General features: G+C 40.8%; 1 protein-coding gene across 1 annotated transcript in view; it reads left to right on the top strand.

Annotated features, from left to right (window-relative positions):
- RYR3 (ryanodine receptor 3) overlaps positions 1-24,773 on the top strand; it is a 1,295,770-nt gene that overhangs the window by 642,208 nt on the left and 628,789 nt on the right. The window contains 12 exon segments of the mRNA XM_063948019.1: positions 321-426; positions 6,725-6,753; positions 6,755-6,778; positions 6,780-6,820; positions 7,327-7,401; positions 7,495-7,651; positions 10,925-11,089; positions 16,634-16,755; positions 17,182-17,371; positions 18,647-18,782; positions 20,895-20,990; positions 21,262-21,380. Coding sequence (XP_063804089.1) covers positions 321-426; positions 6,725-6,753; positions 6,755-6,778; positions 6,780-6,820; positions 7,327-7,401; positions 7,495-7,651; positions 10,925-11,089; positions 16,634-16,755; positions 17,182-17,371; positions 18,647-18,782; positions 20,895-20,990; positions 21,262-21,380 — 1,260 coding nt within the window.

Below are 24,773 nucleotides of genomic sequence, written 5' to 3'. Positions count from 1 at the left end.
ATTTACCTGTTTGCAGACATATCGATTTTATTATACTGATATACTGTATAGTGTTATCAAATTGTAAATTGCAGCGGCCACTTAGGAGTGTACTTTGTAGCACATCATTTAAAAAGGAACATTACTAAAATGCTGCATTTCACTAAAATCAGCACCTAAAAAAAGATTAGCAACAAAAAAAGAATAAAATAAATGAAGATATTGTGCCATAGATTTGACTTGCTGCGTATATTGTGCAGCAGAGCTTGTTTACTCTGTATAAAAGTATACTTGCATCACATATATTTCCACGTGTCAGATTTCTTTATTTTGTCTGGCAGCATCTCTCCATATCCAATGGAATGGGCAATATCCAGGTAGATGCCTCTTTTATGCAGACCCTCTGGAACGTCCATCCTACGTGCTCTGGGAGCAGTGTGGAGGAAGGTGGGTTTCCTTATGTACCCTAAATTGTGTTGGTATGGCTTTCACTTTATTCTATGGACGTGTGAATCATTGATGTCTAGACAGACAAACACAATATTTGCCTTAAGGGGGGTACACACGGAGAGATCCGACTTTAAAATCTTAGAAACTATTGGTACTTAAAGATGTTATGCGTGTGTTTGTTACATGAGTAGCGCTAGTACAGTGCATCTATGGCCGATTTCCCATTCTGCCAATACGGCGATCCGACAGGGGATCAGCAAAAAAACCCCAGCATATTAAAAATCCCTGACTTGCTGATCCGTATAATTTTTTGGTCTGAGTCGGCAAAATGAGGATTTCAACATGTTGGCTTTCCACGATCCCCTGACCCAGGCATCGGCAGAGCGGACATTGCCCCGATAATCGTCTGATATATGGGCCCCTTAATTCTACTGCAACTTTACTTGTAACAGTTGAATGCATTTTTATTTATACTAAATATTTTCATTGTGTCTGCAAACGATTTCTCTTTGATTCATGATATAATAGGTTTGAGTAATGTATTTATTGCAACTTATTTTTATACGTATTGATATGTTAATGCTAGTCTCAATATGACTCGCTAGTTACCAGCCCTTCAAAATCATGGAACGTAACAGTATTGTCAGTGCTGGCGGCGGTGTGTGCCCGAATGAAGCAACACTTAAATTGCTCTGTCAGGCACCATCTAGTGACCACCGGCACGCAAACCACTTGAATCCCCTCCTTAGAAGTGAGGTGCAGCGTTAGCCTTTTATTATATAGAATATGCTGACACACTTGTTTCTTACACATTTGTTTTAAAATATGGTGTTTAAAAAGCTTGATTCAAGAAAGAAAAGAACAATCAGGACAAATAATCTATTTCTATAATAATATAGTTATTTTGGTTAAGGCTTTTTATTCTTTATATAATGTACTAGGGATTATAATTTTTGTTTGATAAAATCACAACACAGTTAATATTTTATAAATTACATATTGTATAACCAACCAGTTATAAAGATACTGTATTTCAAGTTACACGGGCTTCCTTTTCCATGTAGAATGTTTGTCATTTTATGTCCATACAAAAAAATTTAAATTCTTTGTGAATGATAAAATAATTATTCTATACTGAAACTGTCAAATTTATCACTTCTGTCATATTGGGGTCATTCTGAGTTGATCGCTAGCTGCTTTCGTTTGCTGCGCAATCAGGCAAAAAAATCAGAATTTCTGCGCATGCGGTGCAATGCGCACGCGTGTTGTACTATTACAACGAACGATGTAGTTTCACACAAGGTCTAGCAAAGCTTTTCAGTCGCACTGCTGGCCGTAGAGTGATTGACAGGAAGAGGGCATTTCTGGGTGGCAACTGACCGTTTTCAGGAGTGTTTTGAAAAACGCAGGCGTGCCAGAAAAAATGCAGGCGGTGGCTGGGCGAACGCAGGGCGTGTTCGTGATGTCAAAACAGGAACTGAATAGTCTGAAGTGATCACAAGCGCTGAGTAGGTCTGAAAGCTACTCTGAACCTGCACAAAATTATTTCGTAGCCACTCTGCGATCCTTTCGTTCGCACTTCTGCCAAGCTAAAATACACTCCCAGTGGGAGGCGGCATAGCGTTTGCACAGCTGCTAAAAACTGCTAGCGAGCGATCAACTCGGAATGACCACCATTATCTCTAATGTTTAATTAAAGGACCAATAAATCCTAAAATGAATACTTTTATATGAAACTTGAAGGTCAGTACAAGCAAGTTCAATTTTAACCTGACATTACAGCTGTGTTAAAATATTACCCACACCCTTCAGTAAAAAATGATAGATAGTGCAGATAATATTAAAATATTATCTACACCCTTCACTACAGACAGCTTAAGCTCCACCTACATACTTGATAAGGGTCTAAAAGCTGGGAATGCAGTCATTTTAGCTGCTGTGACATCACTGGTCCTACCCGCCTCATGTGAATCCAGTAATCCATACAGCTCATCTCATACATGTTAGCATTCTAATATTCTAAAATGAGAGCTAATAAAAACTGCTAAAATATGTCCAGTATACCTTACATCATTTAGTGCTGGCAAAATGGGAGAACCACCAAAACATCTCAGGGACTTCCAAATTGTAAAAAAAAGTTGAATTAAAGAAAAATTTATATAGAAAGTGGGGGAAAAAAGTAAAATAAAATGTCCAGATTATATTTACAATCTTATTACACTTTTAAATAGAAAATACACACTTTATTTCCCATTTATAATAAATGGGAAACAAAATTATTTATTCTAAAATACATCCAAAAGAAAGAATATGTGTATGACTATGCACAACAATTATTTCACAACACAAGGGAATGGCATCCAGACTTAGCATAGACACTCTCTAGATAGACAGTCAGTAGGTCGACACCATATGGTCAACAGGGTCAAAAGGGTGATAGGTGCAAATGGTCGACACAAGTTTTTTTTTCCCACATATTTTTTTTAACTTTTACTTGGTTTACCATCCATTGGGAACAGTAATCGTGCCAAGCACAGCGGTAGCGCATGGCGAGTGTCTATGTTACCACTAATTGGGGTCACAGTTGATGAAACATACAAAATGACACAAAGAAACATACAAAAAACTTGTGTTGACTTTTTTGTTTGTCAACCATTTCCATGTAGACCTTTTGAATCTGATGACCTTTTACCTGATGGTCTATCTAATAACTGTAGATCTTCTATACCACACCCCAAGGGAGTGACCGCTCAAAAGATAGTTAGTATCTCCAAAGCATTGCTGCTGAGCCTTTACTTAAGAAAAACTTGAATAAGTCCCAATTGAGTGCCTTCTATTTATATATACACACACATTCCAGTGTCGGACTGGGGCATGTATGGCCTACTGGGGGGGGGGGAAATGCAGTGTTAGGGGCACATTTTTAGGGGTGTGGCCAGTCTGCAGAGGGGGTGTAGCCTGCCACCTTATTGATTTGACTAACCACTGGTCACTTTTTTGTGTTGACTTTTTGGTTTATCAACCATTTCCATGTAGACCTTTTGAATCTGATGACCTTTTACCTGATGGTCTATCTAATAACTGTAGATCCCGCTCAAAAGATACAAATAGAAGGCACCTTTTCTTGATAAAGGAGTTAGTTTCTCCAAAGCATTGCTGCTGAGCCTTTACTTAAGAAAAACTTGAATAAGTCCCAATTGAGTGCCTTCTATTTATAATTATATACACACACATTCCAGTGTCGGACTGGGGCATGTATGGCCTACTGGGGGGGGGGGGGGGCGGAATGAAGTGGTAGGGGCCCATTTTTAGGGGTGTGGCCAGTCTGCAGAGGGGGTGTAGCCTGCCACCTTATTGATTTGACTAACCACTGGAGAGTGCAACGACTGGGCCCCTTCATAAATATATACAGTAAATTCAGCTGCTGCATGCCTGATAATGTACCAGATTAATTACCGCAATGCACTGTAGAAAATACACCATAATCCAGTATAAGGTAACATATGTATAATGTATAATTCCAACTGCACAGTCTAGAACCTGATCCCTAGAGGAGGAGGGGCCTCCAGACAGTGGGGCCCACCGGTGGTTTCCCCTGTATGACTGTGGACCAGTTCAAGCCTGTATATATCTGCACTCATATATATAATAAGCAGTCACAGAAGTAAACTGTGCCACTGTGAATGCTCATTTGTACAACATGGTCACAGATTCCAACGTTTTGGCTTTATGTTGTGTTGTACTTTTACTACAGTAATTCTTCCATGTCACAGAGTGCCACACTATTATTGGAGTGATCAAGTACATGTATCTGTTGATAAGGTAGGCACTGTGGTTTTGCCCGATGCTTACACTATTTGACTTACTTAGGAAGAGAGGATAAACCCTCCGGCCATTCAGGTTTTTTTTTATTTATTTAATTATGTTAGTAAGTAATAAAACCACATATCTTTATCCGTTCTCATCCTTGCGTTGGAACTCCCTAGATAAAGTTCTGATTAAATACCGTATTTCTATTATTTGGTTCTAAGGCACATAGGGGGTCATTCTGACCCGATCGCTCGCTGCAGTTTGTCGCAGCGATCGGGTCGGTACTGCGCCGGCGCATGGCAGCCATCATTGCCTAGCGATCGCCTCTGAGGCAGAGGCGGTCGCTGGGCGGGAGGGGGCTGGACGGCGGCATTAAGCCGCCGTTTAGGGGGAGAGGTCCATCCAACGCAGGCGTGGCCGGACCATTGGGGGGGCAGGCCGCGGCAGCTGCGCAACGTAACACGCAGCCGCTGCGGGCCGGGGAGCGGCGAGTAGCTCCCGGCCAGCACGCTAAAGCTGCGCTGGTCGGGAGCTACTCTTTAAGTGCAAAGGCATCGCCGCTGTGCGATACTTCTTTGGGGGGGGGGGGGGGGTTGCAGCACTGACATGCGGGCGGACTAGCCCTGTGCTGGGCGTCCCCCCATGTCAGTGTGAATGATCGTAGCTGTGCTAAATTTAGCACAGCTGCGTTCAACTCGGAATGACCCCCATAGTGTACATGTGAACCACAGTCTCTGTTAATGGCCTGAAACACCAGATCTACCATTAACATTGAAATTGACAGCAGCAGAAACATATCTCCGCTTTTAGCCTTATCATGTTTAGTTCAGTGCCCTAAGGATCAAACTATGACGCACATTGATAAGTGCCACATCTATGTAACCTTTATTTATTTCTGTATTAGGCTATTCAGTTCTCATTTAATGTATCTTTAGTAAATGTCAGTTATGTCTAAAACCAAGCAATTTGAAATCCTTACTATGGTACTTTGTGATATGTAAGTGCTACAAATTTGATAAATATGCTTTCAAATTATTTGGAAATAAAGGGATTAAAGGTGCAGCTTGTCATAGGAAAGAAATGTACTGAATCGCATTTAATAGAAAATAACAGACTGAGGTTATAAATCAGGTTGATTACTCCAAAGTCCAAACCTGTTCATAAATATATTTAGAATGCAGTTTGGTGTTCAAAATTAATATATTTGTCTATATTAGCAGTGTAGTAGTACTTTTAGCATTTAGCAGATTGATATAGCTTTTCCTTATTATTATTACTCAGACAACAATGTTTCATATACTACACATTAACAAAAGTTAAAACACTTTCTGGGAATGTTGTGAAACTAGTCAGTGATACCCCTTTCACACATGTAGCAAATGCCTGGGTTTTTTCATGTTAATGTGGATCGACTCGGGTTTTTATTATGCGCAAACAGGGCCATAGAGAGCAGCGTGGGTCCCTGGTACAGCATGGTGAGGTTGGCTAAATAGACGGCATGTCCTCATCCTGTAATAAAAAAAAAGAACATATAAAAAATAAACTCATTGTGTGGATGGAAAGCCATCTTGCCTTGGTTGATCTCGGAGGCGGGGTCCCTCCTCTGCCAGCACTATCCCCCCAGTGATATTTGGGAAGATGGGGTTCGGTAGGGAATGTCAGCAGTCAGGATGCTGGTAAGTATACTTATCTCCCCCACATGGCCCCCTAACCCTTCCTCTGTGCAGCCTAAACCTAACCCCCCCCCCCCCGCGCAGCCCTGCCCTAATCCTCTGTGGTGGCGTCTGAGCCTCACCCCACCCCCTTCCTGCAGCCTTAATCTAACTACTCCCCCCCCCCCCCCCCCTGCAGCCTAACCCTAACCCTCCGAGGGGTTTGCCCAACCCTAACCCCCCCAGGCTGCAACCTATCCCCAACCTTCCCCCCGCAGCCTAAACCTACTATACCTTATCTCCCAACACCCCCCCCCCCCCCCTTCCCCGGAATCCAGACCACTGGGATCTTGACCGGATCCCGTGAAGAAGTATATTTGCACTGGGGAGCAAAGAGTTTTTGATTTTCATTGTCAGTGCCATTCTCCTGAAGTTGCCTCTGCTAGGAGAGACATGCTGAGAGGGAGGAGAGCTCATTTCCCAGAACAAGGTAAGTATACTCAGGATGCCTGGTAATTAAATTAGTAACTGCTCCCCCCCCCCCCACTTCTCACGACTATGACCCTGCTCTTTACCAAGGTCAGACTGTGACCCAGGAATTTGACGGTTTGATAGTCCTGGCTTTTCCCCAGGGATGAAGGATTTCAAGGTGTATGTCTGAATTTGTAGCTCACTGGAAATGGTTATAATGTTCTTGTACCTCATTTTGAAATATTAGATAAATAAAAGTAATATTTGAGTTTCATTTACTGATGGAGCTACTGAAATCTGGGTATGAATGCATTGTTTGTAGTGAACAGAAGTAATTCCACATACTCATCATCTTATTTCAGGGTATCTCCTTGGCGGACATGTGGTCCGGTTTTTTCCATGGTCATGATGAATGTTGTGACAATTCCGTCTACTGATCCATCAGAGGTCCAGCACAGGTGAGATGAGAGGAGATGGAGCAATTATAGAGAAGTCTCTATAAATATTCCATAGCTCGTAGAGCAAGAGTAATCAGTTGAGACCTCCTTTGCCAAATAAAGTATAATTATATAGTCATAGTTATTTGTAAGCGATCTGCTTAAGGCTAGTGTGGCACATGATTGCAGTGTGTGTCTCTCTCTGTCTACTCAATACTGGCATGCTGTATTTAATTATAGAGTGTATCAGCACTATGCTATGAGCCAGGAAATACAGTGTGTAAAACCGTGCATGTACTCAAAGGGGTCAGTGTGTTTTAGTCTACTTGGGTTTTTTTTGTGTACACTAGTTTACTACTGTTGCAATGTGTCTGTACAACATAAACAATACCCAGAGGGTATTATAATATTATATATATATATAGGATGTTAAAAAAGTTAGTAGCACAGATGCACAATAGTAATCGGGGCCATGTACAACGGAACCTAATCTAAAATATTTGTTATTCTTGTGTTTTTCTTTCTAGGAAAGTTAATTATGAAGCAGGTGGAGCAGGTGTTCGTGCTAGGTCATTATGGAGAGTGGAGCCCCTCAGAATAAGGTAATCTCTAATTAGAATGTCCTCATTATTCATACACATTACTGTGTCACCTAAGAAGGGAACTCAATATAAATGAACCTTTCTATTGAGCAGCTGGAGTGGAAGTCACATCCGATGGGGGCAGACATTCCGCCTTCGCCATATTACAACTGGGCAGTACTTGGCACTGACAGAGGACCAAGGATTAGTGCTACAAGACCGAACAAAGTCGGACACCAAGTCATCAGCTTTCTGCTTCAGAGCATCCAAGGTGAGTGGTGTTCTGTCATACACTTAGCAGTAACAAGCAGTGAAAATATGTAATTTCTGTATATAAGTTTTAATGAGCATGATCTGCTTGTGCAAATGGACATTTACGAAGATGAGGTACAATCTCACTCTCGCGCTCCAAATGTCCAAAAGTTCCCGTAGTCCTCACAATGGAGGTCAGATGGTATTTAAGCCAACATGAAAAAAAGAAAAGAACATAACATGGTGTAATACTGTAAAACAGATAAAGTTCCTCTTGGTGTACAGAAAAACAGATGGTAGTGCAAATAGTCCCGACAGGTTACCAGAATCCACCTCCGTTTAAGCAGACACCCGAAATGGTTGATAAGCAGATACACCAACAGGTCCATACATGTATGCTTACTGGTAACAGGGGGATGTGAAGCACATAAACGGTTCTTTAGGCCATTGATCAATCTTCACTGTATATATGGAAAGGACCGATGTCTCTCATAACATATATGAAGCCAAACAGGGACTGTATTAGGAACCGCAACTCATTTATTTAGAGTAAAAATTCATTAAAAATAGGGTGTAAAAAAACAGCCATACCATATACTGTAGATGAAATGATGGAATAACGCTGACCAGATGTAACCCGGGTTTTAATATGCCGTGGGTTCACATATATGGATTTCAGCTGATTACACCCCATAAAACACACTCTATTATACAGGAGACTCTTTATCTTTTTACAGGTATTACACCATGTCTATGTTCTTTTCTTTTTCATGTTGGCTTAAATACCATCTGACGCCATTGTGAGGTCTATTGGACACTTTCGGACATTTGGAACGCAAAGTAAGATTGTACCTTTCTTTGCATTCTACCAAATATGTTGGTGACCTATAAGGTACCGTCTCTTGCTGCTCCATAGTGCAGCGCCATAAGAGGATTTTTTTCTTGTAATTTATGAAGATGACTTTACAAGTACTATACCACTATTGGAAGCTTTCAAATGTAATTTATACATGCCCAGCCATGCTAAAGTAAATGCAGGATATAAGGGTTCATGAAGTGAATTATGTGTTCTCAGTACTGTAGTGCCTGTATTCACATTGGCAAACCATGTTGTGCTGTAGAGAGGTGGTTGGAGAATGTATGGACAGATTTAGTTGGAAGAAGGAAGCATCTTTGCTCTAGAGCACAGTATAAAATATTAAAATTATGGGAATGTTGAACCCAAGTGCTGTAAAGCGTCCATTAAAACATTTTAAATAAAATAAAATCTCCTATTTTAGTTTTCTTCCCTGAACCCCACAAAAATCTGGCAAACTGCCTATAGGGTCCATACACACTTGCCGATAAAATGAGCAACGTCGCTCATTTTCCCCCTCCCTGAGCGACGTCGCTCATTTTATCGCCAAGTGTGTATGCCCGCCACCGACGACCGATGCGAGGCCCCGCGGGTCGTCGCTGTCGACAGTGCATGCATGCAGGATCTGGACTGTAGTCCACGACCTGCATGCAGGGCTGGCAGAGGCGTGACGTCACTGAGCGATATGAGCGGTTATATCGCTCAGTGTGTACAGTCGGCCGCCGACCGTACGTACCTTACTAAATTCCCAGCAGCAGGAACGTTTTTCTATAGCTGGTAAAGTTGTTTGAACTGGATTACTGTGAATCTTCAGGCTTTTACTTCTGCTGACTTCTGTGCTTGCCCTTTCTAGGTTTACTTTCCTTTTTGTATATACTGTATTTGTTTTCTCTATCATCTGGTTCTGTGTATATGTGGTGGAGAACTGGGTCACTTGTGATATCAACAGAAACATCTTGCACCCATGATAAGATAACGGTCTCTCAGCCACAGGGCCCTTCTGAGAGTGGTTCAATTGGTGCCACCTTTCAGGGTGCAAGGTCGATGCAATGGCATGGTTGCTACTCTGGGGATGCCTGGTTACCCTGGGAGCTGCTTAGTCCCAACTGCCTCCTTGCAGCTCACATGACATCATGTAGGCAGTGACAGGGGCCTACCCGAGGTGTTAAAGTGACCTGGCACTGCATTACTCCATTTCCCATCACCAAATTGTGAACAGATGTGACAAGCCAGATATTGATATGTTGGTGACCTGACTGAACCACAGGGTGGTACATATTGTTGCCACAGGTTCCCAAGAAAATAAGAGAAGGAATCCAGGTGACATTTTTAGCATCACACTGGTCAAGATCATGTTTATTGCCCACAGGCCTTTTCAAGATGTTGGTGGGTCTGTTGTGGTGTCTAATTTGGGATCTGCCAACTCGAGAAATATTGTGTCAGGGTATAGTGTGATTGGTTTTAACAATGTGTTGGTTGAAGCCGTTGTTCATAAGATGAAAAGGTTATCCAAGAGTGTGATTGAAAACCGTGCTCAAAGCCCAGAGAACTGGCTAGATAGAGCAAAAAAATGTGGTCTGAAATACTGTTCCTCAGTTTCTTGTGAGAATAGAAAGTGTCCAACTACTTCTGGCCCTTTTCCTACTATTCCTAGGATAATGGATTGAAGTTGAGTTCCCTAAAGCTTTAGATTTCTGAAGTCTCTGTTTTGTTTCAAAGAAGGCTAGCACTCTTACTGGGTGTGCGGACTTCTCTACAGTGTGTGTCACAATTGAGACCACCATTCAGTGCTCTGTTGGTACTTGAATTTAGTCTTGTAAGGATCTCAAATTCATAACATGATAGATCGTATTCTTTCTGGTTATATTATCTACTGGCGAAAGGGGGTCAGAACTTGAGGCACTGGCTCACAGGTTTCTCTTTCCGATTTCTAATGAAGATAGGGATGTTCTCCATGTGGAAAAAAATCTTTTCAAAGCAAGCTGGGTTCTAAATGTCACATTTAGACACTGAAACCACCTCTCCATCTTAATTTTGTTTACACACAGCAGGCATCTTGCAGTTACGAGTAAACATGGTAAGTTTGTTGAGTTTAGCTTGCTATAATTAACATGCTCCACTAAAAGAGCATTATGCTTGCTGACCTTCTTTAGCAGAATGTGACATGAGTCATAGACTACTGATTTCTGTAAAGTAAGTGTCACTGGGGCTGTAATTATCCCAACAAAAGAATTCCAGAATCACACGGGTAGGCTTTGAATATGCATTCAATGTACTTTTTGTTTATCAATACAAGTAGAAAATTATAGAACATATTGATAGATTAAAAATACTTAAGTGTCTTTTTTTAGCAATAATAGTAGAAAATGATAATAATCAAATAAAGGAAAATCTTACACTTTCTGGATATTTTCACTTGACTTGTTTTTAATGTAGGAAAAATTGGACTCTGGACCAAAGCGAGACATTGATGGAATGGGAGCGGCAGAGATTAAGTATGGAGATTCAATTTGCTTTATCCAGCACGTAGACAGTGCTCTGTGGCTGACTTACAAAGCGCAAGATGCAAAGACTGCGCGATTGGGACCACTTAAAAGAAGAGTAAGTACAATTATTAATGTATATTTCATACACTTCATATTCACTGAAACAAGTACAAGTCATTTTTCGATAAAATAACAAAGTAAAAAATGTGGCAATCTGTTAATAGTAATACATTAGTAATGAGGTAGCCAAATGCTTCGTTCCTATAGAAATGTGCCTATAGAAGGGATACAGAGGGCAAAAAGAAAAGGTAGATATAGAAGAAAATAGAATAATAGGGTGAGAGTAAAGGGAGATGAATCAGGAATTATCCAGGCTTTATCTAACGACCACCTAATTTGCAATTACTTTAGTTACTCTGAAAATTAAGTAAGTCTCTTTACTTTTGAGATTTTGGAACCATGGCCATGACTTCCAGTTGGTGGTGTTAGCTTGGAGTCTTTCAGAACCATTTTCTCAATTGCAATTATTTTATTTACTTTTTTATCTGTGGGCCTTTAAAGTAATATCCTTAGTTTTACTTGCTATGACATCAAGTTATAAATAGTATGGGGTGTATACATAATCAAGTTCAGCACGTTTCAGATAACAAAACTGTGATTTTCGCACCAAGGATCTCAAATATTTATTTTTGAACTCCTATTGTAAATTAGCCAGGACTGTCATCGTGATGGATCTAAAAGATTTCTCTCTCTGATTTTTTTTTTTTTGTCTATTCCCCAAGTGCTGTGTGTTTGAATTTTAGATTAATTTTGTGTTTTATTGTAATTTCTATGTACAGTATTTTGGTAAAACAGTAGATCCAAGTTTGTCTTCTGGTTTCCTACTTGAGTACTGTAAATATCAGTACAAAATAGATTGAAATTTGAGATCTCATACAAGAGAACATTGGGAAGCCAAACATATTTCCTGATGTGAATTTTTAAGATATTAAGCTAATAATGCAATGTCATTTTCAACTGGATCCATCAGGATTCTGATACCATCTTTCTTCAACAATATGGATTAATTTAAATGTAAACTGCCGTGGTCTAAATGATATTCTGTATAATTGCCTATTTTATGTGTTGCCAGTCTGAAAAGCATTTTTTCATTAATACGTTTTCTATTTCTATACTATTCCCCTGACCTTCTCTGATAGTATCAATTACAGTTATAATGTCTGCTCTATTAATTGATTCCTTAATACTGTACACCATATGTAAATGAGGCCCAATCAATGTTTTATAAAATGTTATTTATCGCTATATTAATATATTTTGGTCCTCACTTTTCGAACTGGATTGCCTATTACTTGGAAACTGCATTACTATTATTATATCATATAATTTTATTTCATACAATTTGTATCATGTTGTTTATCAAACAGATTATTTCCTGTTATGAAAATATTGCTGGCAGTTTTTCTGTTACAGGATTTTCCTTATTTAATTCATTCTATATGAAGACGGGATCCGGTCTGAAGATCGACGGTGTCTAGGTTGACAATGTTTAGGTCGACCACTATAGGTCGATAGTCACTAGGTCAACAGGGTTAGAAGGTCAACAGGGTTTCTAGGTCGACAGGTCAAAAGGTCGACATGAGTTTTTAAAAATGTTTTCCTTCTTTTGAACATTTTCATACTTAACGATCCACGTGGACTAAAATTGGAACGGTAATCTGTGCCGAGCGTAGCGAGGCACCTTGCCCGAAGCATGGCGAGCGAACAGGGTGCACTAATTGGGGTTCCCGGTCACTCTACGAAGAAAACGACACAAAAACAACAACACCTCATGTCGACCTTTTGACCTGTCGACCTAGCACATGTCGACCTAGAAACCCTGTTGACCTAGTGACTGTTGACATATAGTGGTCGACCTAAACATTGTCGACCTAGACTCTGTCGATCTAATGATCCACACCTATAAAGACTTGTTGGAGTACATTGATACATTGACGTTGTATAGGAAGTACTGTATTTAGGGTCAAAAAGCAAGACCTATCTAAATAAAATGTCATTTTTTTAGATTCATTTTTATTAAGTAGATCACAGTATGATAAAATGACCACAAAATACAAAATTAAAATACATAACAAGTAACAAGTCTAATAGAATATATAGCTGTGTCATCCTATATCTTTGCTGTAGTTATGTTAAACAGCCCTTCTATTCGGAATACAGTCATTAGGTCGACACCACTTAGGTCGACAGTCAGTACATCGACCACTATTGGACGAAATGCATTAGATCGACAGGGTCACTAGGTCGAAATGGTCATTAGGTCGACATGTACTAGGTCGACAGTCCAAAAGGTCGACATGAGTTTTTCACTTTTCTTTAATTTTTGGACTTTTTCATACTTTACGATCCACGTGGGCTACGATTGGGAATAGTAACCTGTGCCGAGCACAGCGGTAGTACAGCGAGACACCTTGCCCGAAGCATGGCGAGCGAAGCGAGCCATGCGAGGGGACACGTTCACTAATTCGTCACTTTACGAAGAAAACAACACTAAAAAAAGTAAAAAATCTCATGTCGACCTTTTGACTTGTTAACCTAGTACATGTCGACCAGATGACCATGTCAACTTACTGACACTGTCGACCTAATGCATGTCGACCAATAGTGGTCGACCTAATGACTGTCGACCTAAGTTGTGTCGACCCAACTACCCATACCCCTTCTATTCATGCCATGCCGTGGCGTGACTCGGTAGCGTAGACCGTCTTTATGTGCAACTTTTTCCAATAAAATGATCCCTAGTCACATTGCTATGTGGATAGGACGCACAAGCAGCTTCTGTTGATTAAAATGATATGCGGCATGCCTATATTTTGTGTGTGACTGTGGCTGTATCAGCATCCGAAATGTTATGTTACAGTGTTTTCCTGGAAATCACTGTAACGTAGCATTTCATATGCAGATACAGCCGCAGACACATACACAGGGTGGGGAACTTCCAGTATGCTGCTATTTGGCATGTTGTGGCAGAGATAATATGGCACATTAACTTATATTGGTGAACTGTGCAGGGAGCCCCAGGGGATGAAGAAATTTTTAAAATCGTAGGGAACAGAAACATAAGTTCTTTTGAAATGAGGTTTAAGACTTTAGGCCAGTTCCTAAATCTATCTCCCAGGCTGATTCATGAGAATCCCACACGAGAGGCGTCTCTTTTCGTTGAGGAGCAGACAGTCTCAAAGTGGTGAGGAGCCTGCTGACATGGAGACCTCCTACCTTAGAGTGAAAGTGCCTAAACTGCAAATATTGGAAGAAATCTTTAGATGAGAAAATTGTTGCGGTACAGAATGTTCCTCTTTTTCCATAGACAAAAAGATAACCTGCTCATGCATGGAGGGGAATCAGGACTGTGGAATAGTAGAATAAGGGGAGATGGGACAGGGGCCAACATATACTTTCTATTACTGTAAACCCATATGGATAATGAACGGGAAACTAGCATATGGCCTACCACAATCTGGTGACAAAGAGTCCTTGGGAGCCAGAGGAGGGAGGAGACCATACAGAGACCCAAGTTATCAGCCTCAATATCGACCCAGACCTTCCCAGCATCAGGATTACACCATTGTACACAGTGGACAAGTTGTACTGAAAGATTGAGGGGAGGCACAAAACAGTATCATAAGGTCAAATACACAATAAGCATCAAAAAAATAAATAAATAACAGCATAGGAGTTGGAAACAAGGAAGTGAAGAGGAAAAATCATTCACTGCCCATGGGTCCAAGCAAGCTTTAAATTAGAACTAAAGAGTAAAGTAATGGGGATCTACGCTCCACAAACAACCAGGGAGCCCAAACTTAGGTAAAAACATATCCACAGCTATGAAGTTATTTCCTCCATGGCCGCAATATGCAAAATCTTAAGTGCAGAGAAAAGTGGAGGAGAGATTTTTTTCCAATCAGGGATTTTGGATTGTACATGTCCAATCTTGACAACCATATTTAATATAATGGGTTATAGTATCACCTATATACAGAGGATGCCCAAATTATCCCATGTACACTCTGCTCTCAATACAACTTGTAGTAGTCCCTTTCAGAACCCTTTATCTGCTTTGCTTTTGTGCCATGCACAGTAACCCATACCAAATAAAATAAACCAAAGCATCCCAGAGCCTTATTGTTAACAGTAATGGTGAGAACAATGCGCCCTAAAACACCTAACACCTAATTGTGGAACATTGTAAACAAAAAAGTCACCACTGGGCCCTAAAAGCGCTGTTTTAAATTAACATATTCGGTGGTCTTTCAGCCAGTTGAAAGACCACAGAATACTTTGTTAATTGAATACAGCGCTTTGGGACCCAGTGGTGACTTTTTTTGTTTATACCATTCCAGAGCCTATTTCTTCCTGATTTCTAAATGTGGCACTAAACAATACCATCTCCCTCTCTTTCACGTTTAACCCACATTCTCACTCATGCTTCCATGGCTTCTCCTATACCATACCTACAGTAAGTTTATTACCATACCTACAGTAAGTTTATTACCATACCTACAGTAAGTTTATGATTTACCGATTGTAGCTTACTCCACCATATTTGCATCTTTCAAACACTCTCTTAAATAATACTCATCATAACCTGTATTGCACCAATTGTCTAACCAGACATTTCTCTATTGGTGAGCCAGTTAAGAAATGAGAAATAATATTGTTCTAGGATTATTGTGGGGAAGTTACTTAAAGCAAATTAAAGGAAATACAGTAGCTTGAGGTGGGAAAATGAGCAGGATAATGAAGATGAGTAACGGTTTCCTCAGAGATGAGGACTGATGGACAAATGGACAAGATCATTAGGCTTCTTAATGTTAAGTGATATTGTCTGACATCATCTATATTTCTATTAAACATTTGTTTTTCATGTTATTTAGTTACTGTATGTTTTCCCCTGTAACATACATGGGATCCGGTCTGAAGATCGACAGTGTCTAGGTCGACAATGTTTAGGTCGACCACTATAGATCGACAGTCACTAGGTCGACAGGGTCAGAAAGTCGACATGTTCTAGGTCGACAGGTCAAAAGGTCAACGTGAGTTTTTTTTAAAAGAATCTTGTTTTTTTTACTTTTTCATACTTAACGATCCACGTGGACTATGATTGGAACGGTTATCTGTGCCGAGCGAAACTCGCTCGCCATGCGAGGGGACACGGTGCACTAATGGAGTTCCCGGTCACTCTACGAAGAAAACGACACCAAAAAAACATAAAAAACGCATGTCGACCTTTTGACCTGTCGACCTAGAACATGTCAACCTTCTGACCCTGTCGACCTAATATTGTTGACCTAGACACTGTCGATCTAATGATCCACACCAAACATCTGCCAAACTGGCCGCATAGCTATCTGCTAAAACAGGTTGGGCAAGTGCATAAATAGCACCAGTTTTATAATGGTCCATTATAGACAAGTGTCACTTTCATTTCCCACAATATGCCCAGACCTGTTTTTTTAGATCAACTCGGTCTATACAAAAAGATCCTTCTAGTGACAAGCTGCACAAGAAGTGGAAAATTCCTGGCCACCTTTCTTTATACATATGGCACTCAGAATAATGAATTATCCCTGTACTGAAGCTGTCTTTTAAATCTGAACAGGCGATTCTGCACCAGGAAGGCCATATGGATGATGGCGTCACTTTACAGAAGTGTCAGCATGAAGAGTCCCAAGCTGCTAGAATCATCCGTAACACCACAGGCTTGTTTAGCAAATTTATCAGGTATAGACTATTCAGCAATGTCTCATTTTGCAACACAGCACATAAGAGTATTGTTCATGTATCTTTTGAAAGCTTCCTAAAAGAATACAAAGTCTTGGCTCACATCAGTAGCACAAATAGATTAGATTTCTTAAAAGGTGATAAAATAGTAGCCAATTAAAGTGTACCACGCTGAGCCTCATAATTCCTCTATTGCAGCATATGCTCTGTATTATTTGTTCTAGTCTTTTCCAGACTGTCAACTTGATAACATTTAAAACATCTGCATGGAGCTGAAAACAATGTATAAAATTCATCTATCAAATGTTCGTTATTTTGCAAAAAGTGTATACTTAATTTGAAATCATTATCACCACTGACAAAGCACCCAGAGGGTGATGTGTACAGTTGTTCTCATTTGTAAGTTCCATTGTGTTTTCTCACTAGTGATCTGGATTCTCTGACGCGAAATAACCGAACAGTAACAGCCCCCATCGCCCTGCCTATTGAGGAGGTAGTTCAAACCCTGCAAGACTTGATTGCTTATTTCCAGCCTCCCGAGGAAGAACTAGAACATGAAGATAAACAGAATAAGCTCCGTTCACTCAAAAATAGGCAGAACCTTTTTAAAGAGGAGGTATGACATTGGGGCATTGTTACTGAAGGGTATCCTTAGGATTTTGTGATTAAAATTCTTTATTTCTTATCAAACCTATGGGCCAAATGTAACAGAGGGGCAGATTTATTAAGCTCGGTGAAGTGATAAAGTGGAAGGTGATAAAGTACCAGCCAATCAGATCCTTACTGCCATGTTACAGGCTGGGTTTGAAGAACCTTACCAAATCTCTCACTTTCTGAAACTCTCACTCTATTACATTTGGCCCCAAGTTTTTATGTCCTTCCTTCCTTCCTTCCTTCCTTCCTTCCTTCCTTCGGTACGTACGTACGTACGTACGTACGTACGTATTGCAGTTCTGTTTTTCTGATGCTGTCTGCTCCATTTACCCAAAATCACCAAGATGAACATATTGCATATAGTAGAGTATCTCTAATTGCCCCCATTTTTCAAACCAGAAGTGCAAGAGCATGTCAGCCAGTGCATGTCAAATGTGATGTAACTGTTGTCTAATGGAACAGTAGTTGGTAATGTTCCTAAGCATACTAAACCTTTAACCACTTAACTGGCATGGTCAGATTTCATGCAACTGCGCCGTCCCACCCTGTCCCCCCGTTTTTGACGAGGAGATGCGTTCTGCAGATGTGCATAATATAATGTTTAAATAGTTTAAAAAATACTTTTTCAACTTTATTAAATAAAGTAAATTTTAAAAAACAATGTTGTAAACAACAAGGGAAAAATCATCAGTTAAGCGGTTAAAGGTACACTAAATCATCCCTAAATTGCCCTGATTTTGCCCCTAGCTGATATGTGCACTGCATTGTCTACTTAATTGAATAAACCCTATTAGGTTCTACTGATACCTTAATTACAAGTGCAAGTACTCATTAACTACTGTATATCAACAAAGATATAGAGAGGGGGTGGTAGAGAGTTGCCAGGCATGGGCCCATCAGGGGTGCCTGGGGCATGCCAGTCCCCCAAGATGGCATCGCTACCCTCCCTCCTCAACTGTATGCAACTCCAGAGATCCTCGTTGTCTATGCATCTACACTTAGCAACGCCCTCCCTAGTGCCAGGACCTGATTGATCAGTTGATGGCTTTTTATGGTAAACACATTTTACTTTTGGTGTCACTAACATATGATGCAACAGGGTTGAGTAATCAGCATAAGCGTTGTGGTAACAGCTAAATCCTAGTGCAGTGTAATTATCCAAAAGCTAAACACTTGTTAATCTGTTTGACAGTATATTTGGGGGGTTTCACAATTGCCATCTGTGTTTCCTGTGTAGGGTATGCTGGCTTTGGTGCTGAACTGCATTGACCGTCTCAATGTGTACAGCTGTGCAGCACACTTTGCTGAATTTATTGGGGAAAAAGCTGGACCAGCATGGAAAGAAATATTAAACCTTCTTTATGAATTATTAGGTAAGGAGAAGCATACAGTAATTACCCATTATGTTGCCTTCCTATATTATTCTCAAATGTTGCGTTCACTTCAATATCAGGGCTGTCTTTTCGTATGGGCTCAATGGGCAGTTGTCCAAGGGCCCCAGGAGTATAAGGGCCGTAGTCTGATGGCTGAGGGTCACCTTTTTCAAGGAGTACCAGATTTTTTAAAATTGGCCCTGAGGAACTGTTGATATCCGACTTTAAAGCAGTGGTCCCCATCCGAGCCTGTTAATTGCTGTTCCTAGCCAGATATCTTGGGTTCTGTCAGACTTACAGTTTTTCTGAGGGTAAACTCCAAAAGCTGGGACTCTTCCCTTTCAGGGCAGCTTGTCTCTACTATTACCAGAATTAGAGATAACAGCCTTCCAGCTACTGGTCCCTGCTCCAGCTCCACACATCTGGTATGCAGTTTTTTATTTTTTCGTTGGTGGATTGCTCTGGCTCTTGAACTCTGATCTCCAAGTCCCTAGCACCTCCTGAAAGGAGGGATTCTCGTTTTTATCCCATTAAAAGCTAAGAAATCTATTTCCAGGAACTGGAAATATCTGCAGTCAAGCAAGCTCTCCCACCGGAAAATTATGAATATTAAGCCTACTCTGCTATCCACCCCTCCCCTGCGTATTAAACACCCCCTACCACCCGGGAAGTCATGTACCTGGCCCCTTCATGCAGACCAATTTATGTGGTCTGGCCCCTTTATGCAGACCCTTTTTCAGTTTAGTGTTCTTTCTCCTGCCCTTATCTCCTGCAGTAAAGGAGTAATTGGCAGAAATTAGTGCTCCAGGTCCTACATGCTGAGCAGAAGATAGAACACCCCCTACCACCTGCGGGACATCAAAGCTACCGCTGATAGCACCCCCACCCCTACCACTGGACAATGAGTAGGAGCCCCAGTACAGTGCTTTGCCCAGGGGCCTACACTGCTGTTAAGACGACCCTGTTCAGCATCAATACAGTGTCTTGTATATGGTAGCTATTACCAGTCTAAGCTGCTGTGGTTTCTACTTATTCTGACATCTGTAACCCGAGTGAGTCCTGGTTTTCTAGAACGAAAATGTATTGTTTCCCCCCACAGTGATAGGTTTAGGAGTAGTCCTCTTCCCCTTGCTCCAATCTACATCTCTTGCAGCAGGTTAGTGGAATGATCAGCAATATTATGTTCTTCAGGAGGATATTTAGGATCCCATAATATGTAATAAGAATGTATTTATTGCCGGTAGTCTAAGTGTGTGTAGAACCAAGCAGGGTGTATCAAACTGGCCATGGGACTGTGGCATATTGAACATCGGTGGCCTGTGAGTGAAATTTGTTCAATCCGCGCAAGATTACGTACAGTACAAGAAATGTCACTTAGTGACCATCTTGGCTGCATTGAGTGATCGTTTAGTTTTAGTCTCAGACAACACTTGAAACACTCCTTTGTCATTGAGGTCGAAGTCATAATTTACCATGGTGCCAGATGGTTTCCCAAAACCTGACCGTTCCATTTGTACAGTAGTTACCATTTATTTCAAATCAATGGGATAGTTGCCCTACCCAACTTCTTCTGTTGTTAACATGATGTCCAGTTTCAGCAACTACTCAACCTATTTAAGAAGCATCATCTATTGCAGGGCTCCCATAGCAAACATAGGGGCAGATGTATTAAGCCTGGAGAAGTGATAAAGCATTGATAAGTGGAAGGTGATAATGCACCAGCCAATCAGCTCTTAACTCTCAATTTACATATCGGAGCTGATAGGCTGGTACGTTATCACCTCGCACTTATCACTGCTTTATCACTTCTCCAGGCTTAATACATCTGACACACATTATTCACCATTCGCTTATTGCTGGACATTATAGGGTTTAACTTCTACTTATTTGCGTTCTCTGCTCTTTGCAGGAGCAACAACTTCTTGCAACAGTCATTGCAAAAAGTATTGATCAGTGATAAATTATGATTTCAACTCTTTTGCTAAATTACTATGTAGATGATGGTTGGTTTTGAAAAAAAAAAAAAAAAAAAAAATATATATATATATCTGTACTATAGTGCAATTTAATATTCTGCACAATTTGACTTCATTCATTTATTTATTTTGTTAGCTGCCCTTATTCGTGGAAATAGGAGCAATTGTGCACAATTTTCCAATAATCTGGATTGGCTTGTTAGCAAATTAGAGCGTCTTGAATCATCTTCAGGTATGTTCACAATAGTTAACCATTTCCTTCTTGAAATACCATAAAATATATATTCATATGCTGGAGATATTAGCGGAGGGATGTAATTGAGTCCGAGATCACCGGAGGTGCGGGATGCCTGCCGATCACAACTTTTTTTAAAGGTACTACATTACATCCCGCCGTAGAGATTTATATTGGTGCATAATGTCATCAGAAATCTTGGCTTTTGATCATAACTGTTGGAAGACAGACTTGACTAATTATTTTTCTTTTTTCTTTTTTTTTGCAGGAATACTGGAGGTTCTGCACTGCATCTTGATTGAGAGCCCAGAGGCTTTAAATTTAATAGAGAAAGGACATATTCGCTCTGTAATTTCTCTCTTGGACAAACATGGACGAAATCACAAGGTATAACTGGATAAAGGACAATCCTTCCTACAATAAGCATTTTTTTTATATTTTACATAACCTCAAAATGGAAGTTACACAGCATGGTTCCAAGGCATACAGTATGGGGTGTGGTATGCAAGGTTGACAGTAACTAGGTCGACCACTATTGGTCGACAGTAACTAGGTCGACAGGGTCTCTAGGTCGACATGGTCTAGGTCAACATGAGTTTTTTATGTTTTTTTGGTGCAATATTCTCCGTACAGTGCCCGGGAACCCCAATTAGTGCACTGTGTCCCCTCGCATGGCTCGGGGGCAAGGTGCCTCGCTCCGCTGCGATTGGCACAGGTTACTATTCCCAATCGTAGTCCGCGTGGATCGTTAAGTATGAAAAAGGTCATAAAATTAAAAAATTGTCAAAAACTAATGGCGACCTTGTGACCTGTCGACCTAGAACATGTCGACATAGAGACCCTGTCAACCTCGTTACTGTCAACCAATAGTGGTTGACCTAGTCACTGTCGACCTAGTTACTGTCAACCTAGAGACCGGATCCCACAGTATGTACCAGCAAATATTTCACTTATTTTTTCTTAATCATAAATGTTTATTAAAGGTTTAGAACAAAAATAAAGAGAATATAACATTCGTAATGTAAATCTAAAAAAAACCCGAAAAATAAAATAAAAGATATAGAGATATATATATATATATATATATATATATATATATATATATATATATATATATATATATATATATATATATATATATATAAATAAATATACAAACAATGTCCGTCACTCCAATAAAAATTTATACTGCGCCCGGTGCCCTCACAGCCATGATGAAAACAAATATGCAATGATATCAGGCGGCACTCACAGCATTATAGATACTGATAAATAAACGGTCAGACTCCGTATAAATATGTCAACGTTTCAATTTCATTAAAAATTGTCGTCAGGATACAAACAATACATTAAAGATCTCACCTTATATCCCCACCGCTGTGTGTGCGTCTCCCGCCCGCTGCGGCGCCAGCCCAGGACGCCGGAGAAAGGCGCTGTCGGATGACGTCAAGACTGAGCGCCCTCACAACCGCTCTGAAACCCATCACCATAGAAACTGTAAACATATCCCGGTGCTACAGTCAATTACAGAGAAAGAAGCCAATAATCTCCATCCTAAATAGTTGCAAATACATATATCGGCTAAATCGCCAGTCATTTATAATACTCAATGGTTATTGTACTACTAAAATATGCATAAAACAACACGATGTTGCAAAACTCAGTAACGATAATACAGTTAGATGGTACTATATATGGCAAATCAATTAACAGAGCCTATACAAATCTAGCCGGAAAACAAATGATTCCATAACTAAGATAGGTGATTTTAGTCAGTAAATATAACAGTAAACACTCTCAGTATTTCTAGTTTATACATAACTCAGCTGCATTCATTTAAAAACATGATAGAGGAAGTTTCTCATTTAATCCACGTGGAGACAACACATCAAGTTTAAAAATCCACCTGGCCTCGCACCTCAGCAGAGCTGCACCCCTATCGCCCCCTCTCATGGATAAAGGGATGTGATCTATCATGCGGTACTTTATACTTGCTACACTGTGTTTTAATTCGGCAAAATGCCTGGCTACTGGTTGATCACTTGTGCCGGTGGTAAGTGCCTGTCTAATAGCAGAGCGATGTACCGTCATCCTCTCCTTGAACTTTCTAATGGTTTTACCCACGTAGTAGAGCCCACAGGGGCATATGATCTGATATACAACGTGGGTGCTCTCACACGTTAAACGATGATGAATTTTAATCTTGGTCCCCAGATGAGGATGACAGAAAGTGTCACCGCTAATTAAGTACTTACATGTAGTGCATGGACATTTAAAGCAGCCTGTTTTACCTTTCGCCAAAAAATTTTTTGATGGTGGTAACCCTTTCCCTGTGATGTCCGTTTTAACTAGAATATCTCTCAGATTACTAGACCTAGAGAAACAAGGCATTAAATCCACCGTGCCCAAACCCAGATTTCCGTCTGTCTTAATAAGATGCCAGTGTTTTTTGGTAATTTTACTGACTGTTTCAGATCGTGAATGAAATTGATTAACCCAGGGGAATTTAAGATTATCTATAGTCCTTTCTTTCTTAGTTAGTAGGTCCTTTCTATCCATGGCCATTACTCTATTTTTATCGAGCAATAATTCAGACCGTTTATACCCCCTAGCTACAAATTTAGAGATCAAATCGTCAATTTGAGTAGCCGCTGTATCCGCGTTATCATTGATCCTTCTCACTCTAATCATCTGAGAATATGGCAAGCCATATTTCAGACTTCTGGGGTGACAACTCTTCCAATGTAGGAAGGTGTTGCGATCAGTGGGTTTAGTAAAAACCGTGGTGGTAATCCTACCCTCCATAAGAGAAATTTTAACGTCAAGGAAATCAATGACCTGTCGATCCATCTTATACGTAAATTTCTCTATCGTCCTAGTGGATGCTGGGGTTCCTGAAAGGACCATGGGGAATAGCGGCTCCGCAGGAGACAGGGCACAAAAAGTAAAGCTTTACGATCAGGTGGTGTGTACTGGCTCCTCCCCCCATGACCCTCCTCCAAGCCTCAGTTAGATTTTTGTGCCCGGCCGAGAAGGGTGCAATCTAGGTGGCTCTCCTAAAGAGCTGCTTAGAAAAGTTTAGCTTAGGTTTTTTATTTTACAGTGAGTCCTGCTGGCAACAGGATCACTGCAACGAGGGACTTAGGGGAGAAGAAGTGAACTCACCTGCGTGCAGGATGGATTGGCTTCTTGGCTACTGGACATTAGCTCCAGAGGGACGATCACAGGTACAGCCTGGATGGTCACCGGAGCCTCGCCGCCGGCCCCCTTGCAGATGCTGAAACGAGAAGAGGTCCAGAATCGGCGGCAGAAGACTCCTCAGTCTTCTTAAGGTAGCGCACAGCACTGCAGCTGTGCGCCATTTTCCTCTCAGCACACTTCACACGTCAGTCACTGAGGGTGCAGGGCGCTGGGAGGGGGGCGCCCTGGGAGGCAAATGAAAACCTTTTTTGGCTAAAAATACCTCACATATAGCCTCCGGGGGCTATATGGAGATATTTAACCCCTGCCAGAATCCACTAAAGAGCGGGAGACGAGCCCGCCGAAAAAGGGGCGGGGCCTATCTCCTCAGCACACAGCGCCATTTTCCTCACACAGCTCCGCTGGTCAGGAAGGCTCCCAGGCTCTCCCCTGCACTGCACTACAGAAACAGGGTAAAACAAGAGAGGGGGGGCAAAATTGTGGCAAAACTATATTATTAAAGCAGCTATACAGGGAGCACTTATTATAAGGCTATCCCTGTCATATATAGCGCTTTTGGTGTGTGCTGGCAAACTCTCC

This window comes from Pseudophryne corroboree, chromosome 12 (assembly GCF_028390025.1).
Source record: "Pseudophryne corroboree isolate aPseCor3 chromosome 12, aPseCor3.hap2, whole genome shotgun sequence".
NCBI lineage: Eukaryota > Metazoa > Chordata > Amphibia > Anura > Myobatrachidae > Pseudophryne > Pseudophryne corroboree.
The sequence above is the reverse complement of the archived record's forward strand: the minus strand, read 5'-3'. Positions and strand labels throughout refer to the sequence as shown.